The sequence below is a fragment of the Crotalus tigris genome, unplaced genomic scaffold (assembly GCF_016545835.1).
Source record: "Crotalus tigris isolate CLP2741 ecotype Arizona unplaced genomic scaffold, ASM1654583v1 scf7180000017546.9332058, whole genome shotgun sequence".
Classification (NCBI taxonomy): Eukaryota; Metazoa; Chordata; class Lepidosauria; order Squamata; family Viperidae; genus Crotalus; species Crotalus tigris.
The window spans coordinates 3,026,790-3,044,165 of record NW_024096465.1 but is presented as its reverse complement, the minus strand read 5'-3'; the positions used below and the strand labels follow the sequence as shown (position 1 = coordinate 3,044,165).

Below are 17,376 nucleotides of genomic sequence, written 5' to 3'. Positions count from 1 at the left end.
TTTTAGTTTTCAGTTTTAGCCTAAAGAATAACCTGTTTTATTATGTATATCTGTTATATCCATATTATATCTAAATGATGTTTAAGAGCTATAGAGATCTGATATTTTCTTTTGTCTTTTATAGCTTGCCCTATACTTTATTGTTTTTGTCTTGTAGCTGTTTTATGCTGGTTATTGACCCAAAAAGAGGAACTTACTTATTTACTTATTATTAGGTATTCCCAGCTGTGTTTCCACAAGAACTGAATTCTTAAAATAAAATTGAATGGCCCATCTGTTTTTGTTCAGAAACAGAAAATCACTGTGCATTTGAGAGACAATTAGATTTACATTAGAACTGTATAAATTTTCTGGATTTGCTATTTCCACTTGAAGTATAATTAACAGTGTAAAAATTTTATTGATATTCATTCAGTATTAGTTAATTGACTTGAAATAATTGGTTAACTCAAAACTATTGTGAAGTTTGTGCATGTTTTTTAATTCACTTCTTTTTGAAATTTTAAATGGGGCATACTCTTATCTAATAATAAATAACTCAAAATATATGCTTTTTATATCAGAACAGTTGAAAGTAAGAACTAAAGTCTTCTTCCAGACATGTTCAACTCCTATTGAGTTCAAAGTCATGTTTGGGTTTTTTGGCAGCAAGACAATAATCACTTGCAATTGCTTTCCTCTAGTTTGTTTGTTTGTTTTTGCTTTATGTCTAGCAAACAACTTTGGGATTCCCTGAAGTTCTCCCATCTTAAGTACAAACCAGGCTTTCCAAGTGCAGACAAGGAAATGCATCTGAAGAAAACAGAAGACAACATATTTCAATTAAATCTTTTATATTTTTGTTCTGTTAGTCAAACAGCAGGACAAAGTGATTCAAGGATGTAAAATAAAGATTTATAACTTTCCAGTGATGGATATAAGTGAATATGAATTTTATCATTTTTGTTTGATTTTTAAATAACTTAAACTCATTAATTGTTGGTAAAGACTAATTGGTAGTATAGACTAAATGTCATGGTTCTGACAGTTGAAACTCTTCAAAAGAACTTCGAGGCATCGTTTACCTTAAAGAATCTTTTATTCAAGAAACAAAACATTGGCACTACATGGTTGAAACCCAAAACTAAATTCCCCTCCCCTGGATTCAAAGTAACAAAGTGCAATTCCCTCCTCCAATAGACAGTCATAAATCACATTCCCCAATTAGCTTGAAGTCGGGCTTTCTCCCTAGCTCTCCAGCTCGCCAAAACACTATCAGCTCTGGGCCCAATGTCCTTGGGTTCCTAATGACTAAGTTATTATTGTTATGACTAGCTGGACTCTCATCCCTATTCCCCCTCCTAATTCTAAAAGCAATAGAGAAAATGGCTGCATTTCCATCTGTTGTCAAAGCGAGAACATCCGATGTTAGCAGCGTTGACACTAAATATGATTAACATACAACTTGCTTCTTCCTGTTTTGTAGTTCAATTGTTTAAAATGTCCAGATGTTGCATTTAATATTTTTTCATTGATGTTTCTTTATATTGTTTTGTTTTCTTCTATTGTATAATTAGTTTGTTTGAAAACCTTTTTTTAGTTTAATTGTTTATCAGATTCTATTTGATTACGACTGAATAATTCTGAATAGCAAGCCAAATAAAGATACATATACAAATGTTCTAGAATGGACATACATGGACTTAGTAGCTGGTTGTGCCTTAAGCCAAAATGAACAGAAAATGGAAACATAAATTTGATTAATAATTGAGTGATATATATATATACACGTACACACACATACACACACACACACACACACACACACACACACACACACGAAGAGAACAGATGTAACAAACTCCATTGGGAAAGATCAAAAGTGTACTAATATTGAACTAATAAGAGAGGGAAGAAAAAATCGGATTAAACAATATATATTTATGAATAAGATACCTTGTTTTATTTTGGGGTATGTTTTGTTAAAACGGATTAATTTGGGTAAGATTTCAATTCTATCTGTATTAGTTAGATTTGGTCAGGGAGAACCAGATATTGTCAGGGTCACAACTGCATTATGAGGAACACAAAGTTCTGCAAAGCAGTAGTAATTTTTAATTTTTTAAAATTAAAAATGCTCACACTCTTACTAAATAAGGAAATCTTAAAAGAGCTGTGTGTCCTTATATAAGCACTGGGTTGTTTTAATTATGTGTTTGAAGGTGTCTGTAAAAGAGAGATGATATAACATAATATGGGATATAGTATTATATTTAGGTGGCCATTAAATTGCATCCTGATGTCAGGGGCCTAAAAACATTGCTGGGCATTTATTTAGAAAAATAAATAGTCAGCAGTCAGTGGAAAAGAAGAGCCAGTAAAAGACTACTGTGGTCCAAAAGCTAATGCTGAAGTTTTATTTATTTATTTATTTAAAAAGATTTGTTATGAACTGATAAGGATTCAAATAGCTGTTACTTAAACATCCCAAAGTTGCATCTGAGAAAAAAATATATGTATATCCTCACTGTTATACCAATAAGTTGTGAGAAGACTCAAATTCCTGACCTGACATAAACAAAAATATTTTAATACTAAGGGGAGAATTGTTCACTTGCCAGAACACTTATAACCAGGGCTTTTTTTTCTCATAGAACGCCCAGAACAGAGTTCTGGCACCTTTTTTGGATGGAACCTTGTAGGGTAGGCAAGGCGGGTTGTATGATGTGTGTGAGTTCCGGCACCCTTTTTTTTTTTGTTAGAAAAAAAGCACTGCTTATAACACTCCCACATTATTTTTAATAAAGCTTGATAATGAGGACATTGTGAGATTTGTTCTTAAGAAAAAGATTTATTTTTAGCTCAGGCAGTTGGCAGTGGCTACCAAAGAATGAGAGAGAGAGAGATGTATTCTTCATATTAAGGATTCAGATTTGACAACCACTTTTGAAATAAATCTAGTAGATGCGGGAAAGCTTTGGTTCATAAGTTATGCCTTTATTATTTTAAATTTTTAACAATTGCAATTTTCTCCATGCAAAGATAGCTGGGAATAATGGGACATTTGAGTCTTTGAGAAACGCTAAGATGTATAGCATTCTTTGCAAAATAAAGTTCTTGCTAATCAGATTCAGGGCACACAATAAAATGAAAATGTATGGTGAAGTCTAATGAAATTGTAATTTGTCATTGTGAAAAAGGGCAAACCTATTATAGCCAGTTTTAGGATACAGCATACTTCTGGCTCTTCTCATGCATTTTCTTTACATTGACATATTTTTATGTTTGCTTTTGCATTAGTTACAGACAAACATCAGTTTAAACCTGAACACATGCTCTATAGATTCCGTTATGATGATGGCACATATTATCCAAGAAATGAAATGCAGGATGTAATTTCAAAGGTACAAACATTATACTAAATAGCTATACTATTTAAAAATACAAACATTCTGATTAAAAACTAAACATGGCATTATAAAATTGGTGTTATAAATTTAATATAAGTTAAATTTCCTGTTTTCCTGATGTGCAAAAATGAGATTAAATTATGTTGTGTTGAGCTCTTGAAGTGGAAGACAAATTACAGTGTTATATAATATTCAATCCTAATACAATACAATATAATGTAATAGGTGAGTATAATTTGATTGAATTTAGCAATGTTATTATAGTCTCTTCTTTTTCAGTTTAATATTAGTATTCTTTCAATGAATAACATGTTATATCCATTTGTTGAAAGACTAGAGGCAGGCCGATAATTCATTAAAAAATAAGCTCACTGTGCATGAGTTACATGCATCCTTCCAGTCATTCTTTTGTTTCATTTAATCAAGTAAATAAATTGGAAAGGAATACCTTAGTAGTGCTTCTCAACCTTAATGTTGGCTGAGGAATTCTGGGAGTTGAAGTCCATACATCTTAAAATTGCTGAGATTTTTTAGTGTGATGTTCTGAGCCAACGATTATGCTTTGTGGTAGGGAAACAAGCCACACTATGAGTTAACAAATCTTGTTTTAAATCTTGGTTTATGATCCTGGTGTAATAAACTATTACAAAAAATTGCCTTATTTATGTATTTGTTCTTGTGAAGGAGTGATGTAGGAACAATAGAACATTGTAACTAAATAAACTACCAATCCCACCTTATAGTATTGTGATCAGACGTGCATAACCACTTTCAAGGCTACACTTTGTATATGATACTGATAATTAAAATGTAACAGCAGAAGCAACTTTCAGCAAGAAATAGTGATAACTGTTCTTTAATTCATTAGACATAGCTATCATTTTTCTCATATTTGTAAGTGTTTTAGGTGTCAATGGGTAAGAGGGCACAGTGGAAAATGTTGCTGGTATACTAATAGAACAAATGATATGAACTAAAATCAATATTTATTTTTGAAGTAGCTATGTGGAATTTTTCTGGATTTCAAATTTGCTTTTGAAGGATCTTTTTCCTCTTTCATTTTATAAAGCAATTTAAATTAAGGCCATAAAATGCCATTATTTGAGATAGTAACCTGTATAAATATCTATGGACTTTACCTGATACTGAGTAATTTAGATAGAATATTGTTCATATACTTAACAGGGTGTAAGATTATATTGTCGCCTGCACAGTCTGTTTACTCCTGTAATAAGGTAAGTTTGTCTTTTGGTTGTTTAGTTTCATAAGGTTAAACAGTAGTTGCTACCCACTTATGCAGATCTTGCTCAATAATTGTTCATTGTTCTAGTACAGAAGACTAAGCTGAAATTATAGCCATAGAAAGTCTGCTAGAAGAGCAACCTTTCATAAAAACAATCAGTCATTTTATTTTGATCATTGACCAATAAAACCTTCAATAAATGATGTAAGACTAATGCAGGGCATGTTTGCGTTTACATTTCCCTTTCCAATAGACAGACACAGACAGAAACATTTTACATGCACACATATATGCACACATACACATATAAATATAGACATATACACACACATAAACACATACATGCACACATATACATACACACACTGTGTGTGTATGTGTATATGTATATGTATGTATGTATGGGCAAAAAGCCTACAGGTTGATTCACATATAGACATAAAATAATAGCATAAAATAAAATTAGTTAAAACAATGCATACAATATTTCATTCCAATGCAAACTAAAAATAAAAAGAGAAAAACATAATAAACAATACAAATCCTGAAAGAAAAAAATGTAAGCCATCTCAGCAGGTCACCTGTATATTAAATATCAAACAAAGATCATTTTAAATAATAAACTTTCTGTTCTTCTAAATATTATAAAATGTATATCAGAGAGAACATACTGCATTGTTTTGATTTGAAAAATTGCCTTTTCAAAAATGGATAAATTGCGTACCTTGAATCTAATTCTTGATGTCCAGAAAATTAATGCTTTTCCAGTTTATCACACCAGATATAACAAGTATTTAAACAACAGTGAAGTCCCACGTTTTTGAACATAAGTCAGTGCGACATTAGTATCTTTACTACTGAAGGATTTCTTCCTAAATCTACTTATATATTGTGTATTAAAATATTGTTCCAAAAAGATATCAATAACTCACAGCACTAAATCATGATTTAATACTCCATCAAATGTTTTGCAGTGTTAACAGACGATCTCTTTTCAAATACATTCTTTCGGACATCCAATAAATTCAAATGGAACATTTTGATATATCGATTTCAATCTTAAATCTGCTAAAACTAAATTAACATTCTTTAAATATTCAACTGTTGACCTATTTCTTAAAAATATTCAAACATTCTGGTCTTTAAGGACCACATACAATAGTTAGAGAAGGAAGTAAAGAATGTTTCCTATGAAAAAAAATTCTAAAAGATGAAGTTATCACAGAAAAAGTTTTGTGTTTTATGACTGCCAGCAGGCTTTTTAGCAGTAAAGTCGACTTCAACTACTAGATTTCTGCTTGCTATATATAAATAACTGCTTCATCAAACTATCAACTTTTAAATAATTGTTTAGGACACAAATGCAAGTTTGTGTACATGTAAGTATATGTATATATAATATCATGTATCTTTTACTTGTATTTATTTGTTTACTTAAAATATTAATGATTAGTCTGGAAGGGGCAAAACAGACTTTGAGAGGCAATGTGTTCTAGCATTGTGATTACTACAAGATAGACATGCCTTCTAATTCCTAGCCCCTTTTACCCCATTTGGAGGCAGATTCTGTTACTTTATCCATACATGTTTCTGGTAGTAAAATAACCCAGTTGCTTTTTCCTTCCACAAATTATGCACGTACAACTTAACCCAAACAAAACATAAATAGTACTTTTTAATGTACCACATAAAATCAATATAAACAAGTAACAAGCAATTCTCAAACTGCAAAATGTCAGAAATAAAAGGACATTTATGACAATTTATGACATTATAAAATATCATGAATTAATTTAAGCAAAAATATTGCAAAGTAAAATAGTCATCATTAAATTTTAATGATAAAACAACAGGCAGCAGTTGCCTTTCCAGATTCAGATTGGAAATGCACATTTTTGCTTTCTCTCTTTTTTTAGGTATAACCCTGACTTGATATTGTTGCTCAGCTCCAACGAATACTGAGAGTAGAGTTATGATATAAAAATATTAAAGCAAAGGATTGTTCTAACTGAAGAGCTCTCTTGCTTTAAGTGCATATCAGGCCTTTGACTTTGGAGTAATCATCATCTCTCTTAGTCCATCCTATTTTATAGACCTACTATAGCAGTGGTTCTCAACCTTTTTAAAGCCGTGACCCCCCAACCGGTTGTAAGTCGAGGACTACTCAACTAGTGCAGCACCGTTTGCAGAATGGGACTTTTGGCGGGATCAGCAGGGCAGAGCCTGGACAATTCCTATTGGCTTTTGAAAGCCAATAGAATTAGACTCTATTCAAGAGAGTCTATTCTATTGGCTTTCAAAAGCCAATAGAATAAAAGGGAGTAGCACAGCTAAGGAAAAGGGGAAAAAAATGGTGGACTGCGTTGTTTGGCGACCCCCATGAAATGGTCGTTCGGCCCCAAATGGGGTCCCGACCCACAGGTTGAGAACCACTGTACTATAGGGATAAAATCAAGGGAGATTCCAGATAAGCCAGCTTGAATGTGTGCAATAAAGGCAGGATATAAATCTAATTAATCAGCCGATTAAGGATATTAAAGATGTATTACTATTTCAAATTTCCTTAATAGGACTTTAAATTTTGTGTTTTGTGTCTGTATGAATGTTTATATGTGGAAAGAGGAGAAAAAGTAAACTGTGTAATGTGTATAATAAAAGTTCTGTATCTGCGAGTGTCTGTCATTGATAACCAAATGGTGGTTTATTTCCAAATTGCCCTCATATGGGAAGTTTAATTTTTGTAATACACTTCAAACGTTGCCTAAAATACCCAAAAATGTAACTAAAATAAAACATTATTATTACAAAGTGATTCAAATAGAAATAATTTTAAATAGATTAAGGAATTACTTAGATTATATTTGAGGTATAATGTATGGAGTGCTCAGCTGCTTTAAAATATATATTTTGAGGATGAACTATTTTATGTTTTCTTCTCAGAGATAAAGATTACCATTTAAGAACCTACAAATCTGTCATAATGGCTAATAAAATGATAGACTGGCTAATTGCACAGGTAGGGCAGTGCTCTGAAGTATATAAATTTGATTAGTAGCATGAAATGTAAATAAATTGCCATTAGAAATTAATATTTTATATTTCATATAATTTTGCTTTTATATATTTGTTAATATATAAATAATTGGTATTATTGACCAATTGTTAAAGTCCTGGTATCTTTTGAAGAATTTTAAAGTATTAAGCATTCTTCTATTTATCTACCCATTTTTTTTTAAAAATAGATTATATTATACAAATATGTTTTATTTTATTACCAAAGTAATACCAATACCAAGTATTAAATCATAAATTTATTATCAGTTGTGTTCCAAAATTAAAATAGTGGGCATGTATAAGCCAAGATAATATAGAAATTATTTTAAGTAATGTCCATGGTTATTTTTTATATTAAATAAGCATATTATTTGCAGGGGGATTGCAGAACAAGAGAAGAAGCAATGATCTTTGGAATAGCACTTTGTGACAATGGATTTATGCATCATGGTAAACTATAAATTTATATAAGTTTTTAAAAATGTTTTTAATATAAAGATTATAACTTTAGAATCTGATATCAATACTGTGATAATTTCCCTAGGATATGCAGTATGTAGCATTTATTGTTTTGTTACTAGAACTTTGTTCTGTGATATATACCTTTAAAAAGTGCTATCTAATTAAGAATCTCCTTAAAATACTTGTGCAGATTACAGATAGGTACTGTCATCCATTCTTGCTAATCATAAAATGCTACTGTTTTCTTTATAAAATTACTTGCTAATAGCTGTGAAAAATACAATGCTACAAAGATCTACTTTCTTATTTATTTATTAGTTTTATATATCATAATCCTTAAAGACAGCTAGAATTAACAAGATAAAAAAATAACATAGTAGTATAATAAAACTACATTAAATGCAATAAAAAGTAGTCATCTATAGTTTAATAAAGCCAAATATAATGATGCTTCATTCTACAGACACTTTCTGAAAAACCTCATTTGAACCAGTTTTTACAATGTCATCAGAATGGGTGCTGCTCTAAGTTCAGGAAGGAAAATATTCCATAATACATGGTACATTAATAGAAAATAATTGTTTCTGAGATGTAGTTCCTTCTTTTCACAGAAATGGCAATTACTAATAAAAAAGAAGAAATTTATCAGACAGCTCAATTTGGATTCGAAGATGCAGTTATTTAATAAATCATATACTGAATAAAATTTTAACTGACTTATAAATCAATAGTTCTATAAGTGATATACAAATATTAACCTTTTTCTGTCATATAGTGCTGGAAAAAAGTGAATTCAAAGATGAACCACTTCTATTTCGTTTTTTTGCGGATGAAGAAATGGAAGGCTCCAACATGAAACACAGACTTATGAAGCATGACTTAAAAGTAGTGGAAAATGTAATCGCAAAATCATTGTTGGTAAGTATTTTAAAAATAGAGTATGTATGTTTGTTTGCATGTTTGATTTTGATGCTGCTAACTCCTATTATTTGCAGATAGACAATGTTGTAATTTATAGTTTTTTTCAGATCCACGCTATTGTCCATCAGCTTAAATCCCCTAGACCTCTCTTGCTGTTCTGACTCTTGCTATGTTTTTTGTAGTCTTCAGTTTTATGAGGAATTGGAGTACAACATATAGGTACTTTATAAAGTCCAAAGTTAGTCTGTATTGATTAAATATTCATACAATGCTCAAATAAATGCATATGATTAATGTCACAGCTTTTGCAGATGAATATATTTGCCAGATATAATGTTCACAGTGGTAACAGTCATATAGTAATAACAGTTCCCTGTCAGCCATACTTATTTAGCATATTGATTTTAAAAGTTTTCTTTTTTCAGATCAGATCAAGTGATGGAACTTATGGTTTTGGTTTGGAAGACAAAAACAAAGCACCAATAGTTAAAACAGTAGAAAAGGGCTCAAATGCTGAGGTAATACAGCCTTATTCATAACTGTCCCAATTAATACATTTCTGCTCATAGAAAAGTTCACATGTGTTTTGACAATTACTTCAATTATAAAGTTTTACTTCAATAATTTTAATTGATTTGTGTGTGTGTAAATTATTAAGGAATACCCCAGAGCATTTATAAAATGTAAGTATTTGTATTACTTTATCATGTAGAAATTAAAAACATACAATATGGATGATTTCACACATTGCAATTAAGCCAAACTGTTTTTCTTTTTTTAAAATTTCAGAGTAGCAAATCCAGTTATGGCTAACACCGGATATGACCCTGATACCTAGCAGTGCTGGCATTTTCAGTTTTTCGCATCAGAGTTTTAATGTTTTCTTTTAAACTATGTTCAACCTACTTGGGGATTACATTATATTTTTCTCACGATTTCTACCTCAAAATATGAATACGTGTGCTCCTGATTTTTCAGCATCAGTGATTAGAATGGCTTTTTAGGGGCTGCAAAAAATAGTGCTTGGGAGTGCTGTACAGAGAATTATTATCAGCTATTTACACCTTCTTGGTGTTTAAACTAACAGTCAACATCTGTAATTTCCTAAAAGTGTGAACTTTGATATCTTAACGTTATTGAAAGAAACATTACTCTTCACATTTAGGGGAAGAATTATAAAGAACTGTATAGAATTATTAGGTGTGTGAAGATTAAGAGAGCTGAGAAAATTGCTGTATATATGTCTATATATGGCAGGTGATTTTTTTAAGGTTACCTAGATGTAGAACTTTGAGAATCATTTTTGCAGAATAAGAAATATATTTGTGCAATACAATTTTACACATAGTTACTTAAAAGTAGGTTCATGGATAAGCATGTAAGAGTTTCCATGTACAATAAATTAATGTTGCTTAGGGGTCGGTTGTAGCCTAGCAAAGAATACTTATTAAAATGTTCATTCGGGATTATCTGGTCCACCAATAATATTAAAAAATATGCCTTGCCATATCTGGATAGTCTTTAGTAGGACTATTAAAATGAATACATTTCATGTGATTGCTAGAATATTAAATTAACACTATTAAAACATTATTTTGAATTAATAATTTGTTGTTCCAGTCTATATTTTGAAGGCCTATTAATCAAACTCACCATTTTCCTAGCAGATATTGGGTTACTAACAATACAGAAATGATCTACCAATCTTCTTCATAAGAAATGTATGTGGAAGAATCTGAGTTCCTTATTAGGAAAAAGAACTTAAGGTTTTTAGTTACATGTCTAATAAAGAACTGTCTCTTCTTACAACATCTAAAGCCTTTTATATTTCCTGAAAGAACTCTATGTAGGCATATCATGAAAAATTGTTAACCTCTTATTATTTTAAAAAAACTGCACAGGTAACAATTAGATAACAAAAGACAAAAACAATTGCAAAACCTTTCAAGCAAGTGCCATAATAATCTCATTACAGAATTACAAATGCTAGATTCACCACCCTCTTTACCCAATGCCCGAAGGAAAAGCCAGATCTTAATTGTCTTCTGGGAAGCAAGAAAGTTAGGGATTGTCTGAGCCTTATAGACCCAGATTTGACAAAAGAGCAAGCACCAACCTCTTCTGCATCTGAGGGAAAACAATTTCTTATACTTGATCTGCTGAAAGCATAGAATAGTTTAAAAAAAGAACACATTATTGAGCCAAAAAAACAACAAAAAAAATCTTTATCTACAAACTTACTATTAATTTAAGTCATACATTTTCTTATGCATTTTCCCAAATGAAGTTGTATTGGTAGATAGATAAGTGAATCTATTTAATCCACCAGTAATTTAAACTTTAAGCTGTCAAGTTTGGAAAAAAATCTTAGAAATAACAAAATATTACAAATACAGGAGATTTTTCCAATAATAGTGAAGTGCCAGGATTAGGGTTTTTTTTTCCATAAAGGTGTTTTCTGTAAGGTTATATAAATTCCACAATTGTAAATATAGGTATATGGGAAATGTTTGAAGCTGTTCCTTTTGTGCATGTAAATAATAATAATGATGGATCACTGATGTTGTGATGCTAATTGATTATATATGTATTTTGCTTTCTTATCTAGGTGGCAGGTCTGGAAATTGGGAAAAAGATCTTTGCCATTAATGGTGACCTAGTTTTTCTAAGGCCTTTCACTGAAGTGGATAGTTTTCTGAAAGCATGTTTAAACACTAAAAAGCCCCTCAGGGTACTTGTGAGCACAAAACCAAGGGAGTAAGTTGTTTCTTTGGTTTTAGAAATTATAAAAATAGTAACCAAAATAGGTTACAAGAGCATATGTATAAATGTTATTATGTTAGAAATCGTTTTGCTAAATTTTATATATTTTACTGATAATATCCTTCCTTTCCCCACAATTTTATGCACTCAAGGGGATTAAACATAAATAAAATGCAAAGTATATTTTTGAATGTTTGCTTTATGTAAGTTAGAACCAATTCAGAAATGTCAGTAATTAAAAGCTCAACAAAAGAAATACATCTTAGCTGTTCACTGAATGAGATTTAAATGCAACTCCAAAGAATGCATTTCGTAGCCTGGGAGTAGTGCAGGAGATGCTGTCCCATGTGCCAAACAAGTAAGACAGAATGGCTTTTTCTTCCTCCTGTCGTTCTGAATAAATTCATTGGATGGAAAAACTAGTGTTGAATTTAAATTTAAATTTAAGTTATTGGTATAAAATTGTCTTCCACAATTTGGCTCTCTCTGGATTTTAATGATCACTCTTTTTAATCAATGTGGTAAAGTCTAGCACATCTGAAGAGTGGCTGGCATTGATATATTTATGTAATATTTTTTGCCATTAATCAATAATACCAAATATCAATAAATTATTACATTTATCATTCTATTAATTTTGGTTAGCATATTATGTAGAAATAGCATTTACTTATCTTTTTGCTTGATATGCCAATTTTTGTTCAGAATGAAGACAGATAGTTCTTGCTTAGCAATCACAATTGGGATTGGCAACTTGATTGCTAAGAGATGCAGTCACTAAATGAAATGTCACTTGATCTTGATGGACTTACAATATCACTTCCCATTCAGTTGTTAAGTGAATCACCACCAGTTGTTAAGTAGGATATGACATGACTGTAATTGCAATTTTATTGCCAGCTTTTGCAGTGACTCTGCTTGTCAGAATCTGTTTATGAAATGTGTAAATGGTGATCATGTGACCGCGTGAAGCTGCGGCAATTGTATTTGAGGATTGGTCATAAAGTTTATCAGTGCTGTTGTAGTTATGAATGCATTCAAAACAGGGCAGTCATTAAGCCAGGTCCGTCTATAGCTAACAATATGTTTAAAGCTATGATCCAGGTTTTTAGAAGCAACCTCACTGAACTGAAGGTTATTTTAAAGTTTCTTGCTAGCTTATGTTATAAGCAATGCTTATTTTTTCCACCGAATGTAAGCTTTATTTTTAAAAAATTAAGTACATTATATTATTTTAATCTTATGTGAAATTTGAGGCATAAACAGAAATGTTGGTATTAGATGCTTCATTGTGAGGTTTATCTTGCTTAAAGGACAGTTAAGATTCCTGATTCTGTGGATGGTCTTGGATTCCAGATTCGAGGCTTTGGCCCTTCTGTTGTTCATGCTGTTGGAAAAGGTATGAATTGGCCTGCATTTATGAATATTTGGCCAAATGGAATACAGACACAAACACAGAGAATCTTGAGATTGAGGCTTGAGGAGTATCCAGAATTTGATGCATGATTCTGAATTTACTTATAAAGAGTTAGTAATGATTTCTATTGTTATATATAGCCACTTAATGAATTAGATACTTATACAATCAATAATAAAGATAATACCTTTACTATAACTACAAACGTATGTTGATCTGATCTTGTCCAGGAAGAACATGTGATAAGATGGATATTTGGCTTAAGGGTTAATTTATCCTTGCTTTTCATTCTACTTATGTGTTTTGTAAAGGCAAAATACAGTGAGATATACCTTGTAGAGTATATTTCTTTATGAAAGCCATGAGTATTTAAGTAAAATATTTCCGTGATAGGAAACTGTAATATCTTGAGATATCCTTTGAGTATGAAAAGACAGGGCATATTTTCATATAACAGAAATTAGCAAAATAAGGCTTTAAAAATTTTCACCTCTTGTAGGAAATTCTGTAAGGAGGAAGATGTGCTTATGCGTGGGGGAAAACTGTTTAATTTAACATGAGAAAGGAATAAGGTTCTAATATGGTAATTTAGTGTGCCATAGCATTTGGTTTTTTTTTTAATAACTGCTTTCATGGGATCCAATGCTGTAAATTCATCTTTGGTGAATTTATCCTGGTTAAACCTTATTCAGTGTATTGTTTGCAGTCCATAATTAATCACATTAATTTTTTATAGAATAAATCCTTAAAATATGATTATGCTTTCCTTCCTCATCTAGGGGAGTGAACCAACAAAATGCAATGTTTGTATCCTGACTTTTAGAGATTGGACAATTACATATTTGGGATAGCCCCTAGGAAAACTGAATATTTTTTTTTCTTACCTGATGTTCAGTGCTTCAGAGTAAAGTATTTCTATGTGGTCTTTAACAATGTAATGTTGATTCAATTTAATATAATTTGGAATTGAAAAGAAATGGCACTAAAATCAGATGTAATATGGCTTTTCCCCATTTCCAAGTATATTTCTAACTTAATCTGTTAACTATTTTAAAGGAACTGTGGCAGCTACTGCTGGGCTTCATCCTGGACAGTGCATAATCAAAGTGAATGGAATTAATGTCAGCAAAGAAACACATGCAAGTGTTATTGCCCATGTGACAGCCTGCAGGAAATACAGACGTCCAATGCATGTAATGCTAATTATTTTGTTCATTATATAATTATATAATCCTTGTTTTTATTTTAGTGGCCCATAACTATTATCTATTATCTATCTTGGAAAAATATAATCAATATAACACTTCACCATGAATGGATGGAATAGGTTGTTTTTTTTTTTACTTTCACATGGTTCATATTGAAAAGGTATGGGGCTTCATTCACAATTAAATGTAGGGATCCTTGGACATTTTGCTCTTTTCCATTACTCGGGTACAATCTGCAAGTGAAAATAATGGAGATCCTGTTATTATATGTGCAGGGTGGAAATAAAAATAAAACATAAAGGCATTTTACCTAGCATTAAGTTTGTTTGACAGCTGCTCAGAATCACATATAAATTTAACAAACAAACCTTTCCTGAGAATATCAAAGACAAAACTAAAATGGAAAACGTCCAGGGAAGGGTTTGAATATCCATCTTAAACAAAACCTTTTATGCTCTGAATAACTAATATTATTGAGAATGACTCTAAGGTCTTCCTGATTAACGATGGACTTCTGAATGGACCACCATGATTGTTCTTATTTATTTATTTGATTTTGATCCCATTTTATTATTTTTTAAGTAACTTAAGTTCCTCCTATTTTCCCTGTGAAGTGGGTCGGACTGAGAGTGAGTGACTGGTCCAAAGTTACTCAGCTGGTTTTTCATGCCTAAGACAAGACCAGAACTCAGTCTCTTGGTTTCTAGGTAAGCACCTTAATACCTACACCAAAATGACTCTCTTTTACAAACAGAGAACCGGATAAAGAGTTAGGGGACCAGTCATAGCTTTCACTGATGCATAAATCCTGCTGTTTAGTTCTTACTATTAAACAAATGGGCAACACTAAGATTAAAATACAGTCCTATTTCACACTATTTGATTAGCCCCTTTTAATTATTATCAAACAATTTCTGTTGATATGTTTCATAACAAATTGTTGTGAGATAAAAGCTAAACCCAAGAGAAAATACAAGGATACTTCATTGTATGTGGCTGTATTAGGTTCTGTAAGTCTTTTCTATATTAATCTGTTGAATAAAAATTATTTAGAACTATTCATAAATATAGTTTCAATTATATTGAGAGGGAATATATTTCAATGATGCAGTTATGAAAAAAACAGTAATACTTGACATTGGTGCTTGAGCCTCATTTTATCCACATTTCTCTTTAGATTATATATTTTAAAATCTGTCAAAATACAATTGTGTGGGTGGGGAAAAGAATAATTTTGTAAATCAGTATTTGATTTTTCCCTCGTTATATAAATTAAATAACTTTTTTAAACTATTCTCTAAGATACAGCTTCATATGATCAATTAAAAAATGAACCATGGACTTCAGCAACAAACAAATAAACCCTGTTCTGTTTCTAGCAGCAGTCCTTTCTTCCCTCATGGAAATAAAATGCAAATTAAATCTAAACTTTTTTTGTTTTCCAAAACCTATATGTATTAAATTGTTAATGAGGCTTATAAATTATTTGTTATTCTACAGCAAGATTCTATTCAATGGATATATAACAACATTGACAGTGCTCAGGAGGATTTTCAGAAAACAAATGCTAAACCACTGGGTGAGGATGGAGGAGATACATTTAATTACAAAGTTGAAGGTGGGATTATTTCTATCTTATTATTAATCACAATAAAAGTTTGACCATTTCTTAAAGTATTAAAAGCAAATATAGCATTCCAGAGCAAAACAAGGAGATTACACATCTCTCTTGAAGTGAGCAAACATACCAGCAAAGTTGGGATGCAAACCATATAGAAATGCATGAGTTCTTCAGATATTACTTTTGTCAATTACATGAATTAGCAACTAGTAAAGTAAGGAATGAAGAAATACTGTGATACCTTAGATATCTATGACTTTGTTTTTGAATTCATTGGGAATCTTAGAAATTATGTTGCACTAGTTAGCCAGTAGACAATCACAAGGAAGGTCTAAATTTTTGATCATAATAATTTCTTAAATGACTCTGCAATAAATAATATGTGTTTCAGAGGTAGTCTATAGTAATTAGTCTATATAATACATTGATTTTTTTTGTTTTTAGAAGCAATTGATAAATTTAATACTATGGCAATAATTGATGGAAGAAAGGATCATGTCTGCCTCACTGTTGATAATGTTCATCTGGAATATGGTGTTGTTTACGAGTATGATAGCACTGCTGGAATAAAATGCCATGTTTTAGAGAAAATGATTGAACCAAAAGGCTTTTTCAGTCTGACTGCAAAGGTATGATGCATAAAACATGTATGTTTGTATGTACTTTGTATGTTCTTATTGAAGAAAATTGAAAATTATAATAATTTTATTTCAAATCAGTGATTTGTGCACTTTTGGTGTTTATTTAAGATTATGAATAATCGTTATCTACTAAATTCAAACCATGATAAATGATAAATGCAAAAGAGGCTAAGCATCCAATTAGTCCTGAAACTTTTCTTTTATTTCCCAAAATTATGAGCTACAATATTTCATCTCCCTATTGTATTTTAATAGTAGTTTTAAGAATTATTATTAAGAATTATTTTAATAGTAGGATTTAAGAATTATCATATCATTTTGCAAAACAAAGGTGGAAGAATATGGTTGGTTACAAAAAAGATTTGCAGTTCTTCTATATATTAAGAATTCCTAATCTGATGTTTACTAATTGTTCAGAACAACACAACTATAAATAATTTATCTAATAAACAAGGAGGATTAGATTTTATGGTGGTAGAAGGAAAAAGATACATTTAATTATCTCAAAGGTGTTATTATGATCAAATATTAATGCTCTAAATATAGATCAGGTCAAGGGAATTAAGATGCTAAACAAAACAAAATACCTCTTCCCCCCTCCCTTTGTCTACATGTTATCAAAATCATCACAGAAAGACCATATTATTATATTATTGT

The 17,376-nt window shown here is 30.9% G+C and overlaps 1 protein-coding gene across 7 annotated transcripts in view; it reads left to right on the top strand.

The window, feature by feature from the left end:
• PREX2 (phosphatidylinositol-3,4,5-trisphosphate dependent Rac exchange factor 2) overlaps nt 1-17,376 on the top strand; it is a 188,914-nt gene that overhangs the window by 135,343 nt on the left and 36,195 nt on the right. For all 7 annotated transcript variants that reach the window (XM_039334999.1, XM_039335009.1, XM_039334980.1 and 4 more), the window contains 11 exons: nt 3,280-3,383; nt 4,575-4,624; nt 7,573-7,648; nt 8,064-8,136; nt 8,924-9,066; nt 9,495-9,587; nt 11,678-11,826; nt 13,146-13,231; nt 14,306-14,442; nt 15,958-16,075; nt 16,523-16,707. In XM_039334999.1, the coding sequence (XP_039190933.1) occupies nt 3,280-3,383; nt 4,575-4,624; nt 7,573-7,648; nt 8,064-8,136; nt 8,924-9,066; nt 9,495-9,587; nt 11,678-11,826; nt 13,146-13,231; nt 14,306-14,442; nt 15,958-16,075; nt 16,523-16,707 (1,214 nt within the window). The remainder of the gene's footprint in view (nt 1-3,279; nt 3,384-4,574; nt 4,625-7,572; nt 7,649-8,063; nt 8,137-8,923; nt 9,067-9,494; nt 9,588-11,677; nt 11,827-13,145; nt 13,232-14,305; nt 14,443-15,957; nt 16,076-16,522; nt 16,708-17,376) is intronic.